Here is a 6212-nt window from a genome sequence, read left to right on the forward strand (position 1 = left end):
GTGTGCACACAATAAGGAGGGCCTCGGCTGCACCGGATGCGTTAGGGACAGATACCCGAGCGAATACTCGGTCCGCCAATATCTAGATGAGGTGCAACGACGCCGAGGTAGCGGTCCGAGTATACTCAGCCGGACCGAACCCGCCAGGGTATAGACCCTCATCAGCGCCAGTGCACAGTAGGCCCGTTGCCAGGCAGCAAACCGTCTCACCACGGGCTATAGTTTTTTACTCAACTTTAGGCGACCGATACCAGTTCTGTCGGCTTTTTATTGTTTTTTGACATGGTACGCCAATGAAGTCAGATAGCTTGGAAAAATTACTAACAAGTGTGCAAAGGCCCAAAGCTGTAACGTTCTTCAGTGTTAAGTGCAAGTGAAGTGCCGGTAACACACTGAAGTCAACTGCAGCAGTAACAAGCCGCGCACGTACAGCACACGAAGCGAGGCCATTGACTATAATAACAACATGGTGCCTAAAAGCATAACTGCACACACCCCGAGCAATAATACTGAACGTGGAGCAAACAACATGTTTCGGCGTCGACTGTTCGTGGCTGTGTGGGCTGATGTCCCGAAAAAAAAACATTGCTCAGCTGGAGCGTGTTTGACGCCTGACAAAGCAAATGTTTGATTCGCGGAGCGTGTTTTCGCAGGATAGACTAGAGCGTTAAGTTTTGCTTATTGATGCGTGTGTTGCGTCAATGGTTCTGCTACATCAGCGAAACGCGCACCAGACTGGTCCTCCAAAATCAATATCCTTAAAATAGTACGTGACAGCACCAAAATTGGATGTCCATTGGATGGCTATTTTTGATGTCATGTGACAGCGGCGGCTGTACGCAGTGGTTTCTGTATGTTTTGGCTCAGGCTTGTGTGCTTGTTGTCGGGTGGCGTGTGTGTGCTTGCTCTGCCGAGCAGCAAACGCGAAATGGGCTGGAAAACAAATTCCGCGTTTTGCTTGCGAGTGTGGTGCGCTAGCTTAAGCTCGCCGGCGACTCTCGGCCAGTAGGTCTATCCCGCCGCAGTTTCCACAACTCACCGCTCATCCGTCTTCCAATCAGTTACAGACTCGCGGTGTTCCTGCAGGTTTGACGAGCCAGCTTCCAACTATCGTTGGAATCGGCGAGACTGCTGAACCAAGCTACACGCTGCATTTTTGTAAATGCGGGCTCCCCGCCAGGAATGGCGCTCAAATCACAGAAATGTCCGTGCAATATACATGCGAAATGATCCCATTCGGATGCTACCGAGGCAAACGGCGCATGCCCAATCGCTGCGGCTGCGCTGATTGCGAGCATGACTCACCCGCGATGTCAACAACGGTTAGCCCTTGGCGGCAGTCCCACGCTGTCTGCACGTTAAACTTGCTGCAGCCAATCAAGCGCAGGCGCGTCGTCACAGATTGGGCATGCGGCTCGTCTCTGGCCTGGTAAGCATCCGAAAGCCCCATCCATTCTGCATGTATATTTGAGGAATTTCTGTGATTTGAGCACATTCGTGGCGAGCCGGTTTGTCAAAGTGGCGTTCGCTGTTCAGCAGGTCTTCCGCGGATTACCGAACATAGTGTGGAAAGTGGACAATCACCTGCAGGAACACGCGGAGTTTAACTGACTCACAATAACGTGACGTTGTGTGAAACTGGGCGGCGCGGAGTCAGGCAGCGCGATATTGTTGATTGTCATACTAGTCATGGCCGCGTGTCGTGCTGTAGCGTAGCGGCTTGTTCTTGGCTGCCAGTGACGAGTCGACCTGACGTGTACACTGGTCAGGAGAAATGGGGGTTACAGAGAAAAACTAAGGTGAGACACTACACTTATGCAGACCATACCGTCTAGTTCCGCTTTTGTTGACAAGTGTAGTTGCTTATAGTCGACAGATTCCCGATAAAAGCGGTTCATGCGCTGATGAGCGTCGTGAAATTTCGCTATACCTAACACGAGCAGACCAAGCGTGCCAATTGCTACCATTGCCACCACAACCCTCAGGCTCAGTCCGCTACCGCTCCGCTTTAAAAACATATTGGTAAATATCTACGCACTTAGACTTTAACAACACCATCGATACTTCACACAAAATCGTAAAAACACAGAATAGTAGACATGCGGAAGTTTTGAAGCCACTATTTTGCGTTAAATTTAATCTTGCGTTTCCATCTATGGTTTACAACGTGGCTGTGCGTGTGTACGTTTTATAGCGACATCTGGTGTCACGTTACTGTACCTCATTACGTCACTGCCTCGGTGCGACACCTAGTGGCTGCCTCGCCCGGCGACCTTTTTAGAGATGCTAGGAATTTTTACTAAATAACAACACATTTTAGAGCATCAGAGGTAATTATACTGCACGTGGTTATTATATAGTATCAGTGCATGTTTATATAAATAAACTGTGGTATTTAATTTGTAGCCCGTGTACACGCACGAGGCTTATTTGTAAGCGAAATCATCTCTCAAAACTGGTGTAAATTCTCACTTCTTGCACTCCCTTCATTTGAAGTTTCACCAATGGCAATACTAATAGTAATAGACATAGTAATAGTTATAATTATTAAGCTTAAGCAGCTATTCGTTTGCCCTATATAAAAGCCACTATAGTTTATTCGTATGCGTTTTATTTGCCTGGACCAAGTCGCTATAAAATACAGTACACTTGTGTTTACTGTATAATCATTTCTCACAAAATACCACACCCCTTCAAATCAAATGCATGTTCTGTTAGTTAAAAATTTCGTGCATGACTGTGTGCGTGTCTTTATACTTGTTATAGTTTCCTACTCCTAGGAATCGCTAATTATCATATTTTAAATTATATTCACTAAGTTGCTACATCAGTGCACGAATTTAGCTTTCAATTGTTTTGTCAATTATCTACCGTCAGACAATTGTCAACCGTGTTGTCGTTATTGGCTAATTGAATTTTCATGTATGATTAATGTGCATTAATTTGAAGCAAATGGTTCATAACATTTTTTACAGGGACTTAGGATTGAGAATTTTAGGCAGCGTTGTCTAAGAATTATAAATATAAAAGCGAAAGAGTTTTAAACATTACTCATTAGATATAATTGTTAGGCCCAAAGGAAACGGACACGCTTTTGTGGATTTGAACAGACGTAGAGTATTTAAGCAAGTGACCATCCAAAGTGAAGTATTATCGTCTATATACCTTTTACTAGTAGTAAATGTGAGGATTACAATGAGTCGGTGAAGTAAGCTTAACAAAAACAGCCACAATTAAATGCAGGAGGGACATTTAATTAAAATGTCAAGATCTTGGTATTATTAGCATTAATATCATTAATAGCATTATAATGATCATGAGTATACGGTAGATTACTGGTAACTAAAACGTGAAAATTTGCTTTTAATTTTATAGTATATTGAATAACCTTTGTCAGTATCTAGTATGTAAATGCGCAGTGCGTGAAATTAGTGCTATTTTGCTGGTGGCCGCCAGTTCAACCCCCTAAACCGCCGGTTCAACCGCCCATATGATCAGTCCATTTGGCCTATTCAAATTTTGCCTATCTTGCCTTTATATCAACAATATTTACCAATTTCCTGAGTAGTGTTCCTAACATTTTTCATAATTTTGCTAAAATGTGACTGATGTGCTAAATTACTCTACTGTGCAAACTGTGCAAATAAATACTACGAGTATGCCTAATAAACACAAAGCTAATACTTTTATTAATAATGGAATAAATTAAACAGAATTAAGGGCCTGTTCAAACTTGTAAGGTCCTGTATTAAGGGCCATTTAAAATTTTGGGTGGACCTGTTCACATTTTGGCTAATTTCATGCCCTGAATGCGTGTATGTTTATTTTGATACCCCCTAGGTCGCCACACAATTACCAGAACGTGTTTTGAACCTGATTAACTACGTAAAGAGTATCGTTTTTTTTCTGGGGCAGTGGTAAAAATTACCATTAGAAAGGCAGGGGGCAGCAGGAGTAAAACCCAATCGTTTAGAGAATAAATAAATTGCAAACTAGCCAGTGTTGCCAGTTAATAGTGTAGACAGCATGGTAGCGTTCTTGTGTAAATTCATCAAGTTTGTATTATTCTATATTAATGTTACAGACACATGACATAGTGTTGTTGTTCATATCGCTGGCATTCGTGGTAGCAGTAGGGGCGTGTACAGGATTTGTACCAGGGGGGTCCCCTCCCCCACGGAAATTTTTGAAATTAGACCCTCTTAGATGCGTTTTCTGCGCAAGCAGGGGGGTGGGGTCCGGACCCCCTGGACCCCCCTGTACACGCCCCTGAGCAGATATTTGTTTTGTTTGTGTGCAGTCAAGTATGAATGCATACATATGATCTGTGACACTGCATCAATCAGGGTTTCACGTGATTGCTAAGTTGCTAACCTATATATCATTCTTGGCTCACAATCGTCATTGCTCTCTGGTTTACAAGACGAATGACTCAACTAGTATTATATAAGATGGTAATGGTGCTGGGTGAATATGATTGGTTGTTCACTGAGACCTGTTTCTGGAACTGGTAACAGTAGGCTATTCAACTCGCCTCTATATGCAGGATATTACTAATGTAAATTTTCATAAAAACTACATGTATGCACATCCGTTCGTGCTCACTCACTTAACAAAAAATTGAATTGAAATTGTGTACTACATTTTAATATTTGGCTGTATGTAGATTGCTATTGTTGTTAGACTAACATTCCTAACTGTAAGTGCCTGCATAATAGCCATGCGATGTTTATTACTTGATGTCTAATGTTCTTCTGCATGACTTTCCATGGTAGCTGTGGCATTAGATTTACTGTCAGAATGTTTTATATTCTCTACATATAGAGAATATAAAACATTCTGACAGTAAATCTATCTATCTATATATCATAACTGATATATCACTTTCATTTCTGTTATGCATGTGTAGACCTACATTGACACAGCTGTTTCGTCTTGATACCAGTTCGTTATAATTAAATAGTGTGGCTCGATAAAAACAAAAAAAACTCAACATTTAGCAGTTTCCGTTTACCAATGATTTATATTATATTTACGATGTGCGTCATATATCATAATAATGTGCTTTATATGTATATTATAATTAATATATACATAGGCTTGAGTTAAGATAAGGTCTAGCCATCTCTGTATGTCCAGGACTAGTAAACAAGTCTACATGTATTAATATAGGCATTCATGTACACATATATAACCAGCATGGCTAATATCTGCAGGTTTGTGTAATGGTGTTGATCTGATTTTGATTTTGTTATCCTAATTCTCTTTTCCAAGTCAATGAATAAAAATGGAAATTTGAAGACAATAAATCATTCTGGGGAAATTGTGTTATTGCACTGCAATTAGTAAGTTGTGGATTGGGTAGCTAAGTCAAATTAATGTTGAATTTTGTCTGTTTATAAATATTGAGCTATGCCCATTGGTGATGACTATAAATAATAGACCTCATGTTATGGTACGGATGACTCGCATGTATCAGTTAGGTACCCCCCACCCCTACATGTATCAGTTAGGTACCCCCCACCCCTATCCATGAACAACTCTGTCATATTGGTTTACTCATTAAAGTAGGCATTGCTGGTACATAGATCCACACGTTAGAAATATACCGTGTATAACTGTAAATTTATCGACCATGCACGCATACCCAGAGGCAGGCAGGCAGATGGAATGGCAGATGCAAATGGCACATTGACGTACATTATTAAAATCTCGTATGTTGGTATCTCCTATACTTCGTCACAGACACCTTCATGCATGTGTGCGTGTGCGTCTTAGAACAGTAGCATTGACCATCAGTGAGGTGTAGGCTCAGGCATCTAGCTATCGTCTGAACCAGGAAACACAGCATCTAGCTACAGAGAAAGCTAGACTACACTAGCTAGCATCTGCACCAGGAAACACAGCTACTAGCTACAGAGAAAGCTAGACTACACTAGCTATCGTCTGCACCAGGAAACACAGCTACTAGCTACAGAGAAAGCTAGACTACACTAGCTATCGTCTGCACCAGGAAACACAGCTACTAGCTACAGAGAAAGCTAGACTACATCGTCCCTCACCTCTGGCGCTCTGGATATGCTAATCTCTCTATATACCTGTGATTCTGCTTATGAATCCAAGGATAGGACAAAAGTTCCTGTAATATAATACGGCTGTCATGCTACCTATAGTAATGCCATCTAGCGACAGTTCTATGTGACAGTCCTATG

General features: G+C 41.9%; 1 protein-coding gene across 1 annotated transcript in view; it reads right to left on the reverse strand.

The window, feature by feature from the left end:
• Positions 1 to 2184, reverse strand: part of LOC106811328 (translation initiation factor IF-2-like) — a gene marked incomplete in the record, with an annotated part of 12166 nt that extends 9982 nt beyond the window's left edge. The window contains 1 exon segment of the mRNA XM_014814909.1: positions 1829 to 2184. Within this exon segment, the coding sequence (XP_014670395.1) occupies positions 1829 to 2018 (190 nt within the window).
• Between the last annotated feature and the right edge of the window lie 4028 nt (positions 2185 to 6212).

Source organism: Priapulus caudatus, unplaced genomic scaffold (genome assembly GCF_000485595.1).
Source record: "Priapulus caudatus unplaced genomic scaffold, Priapulus_caudatus-5.0.1 Scaffold528, whole genome shotgun sequence".
Taxonomy (NCBI): Eukaryota; Metazoa; Priapulida; class Priapulimorpha; order Priapulimorphida; family Priapulidae; genus Priapulus; species Priapulus caudatus.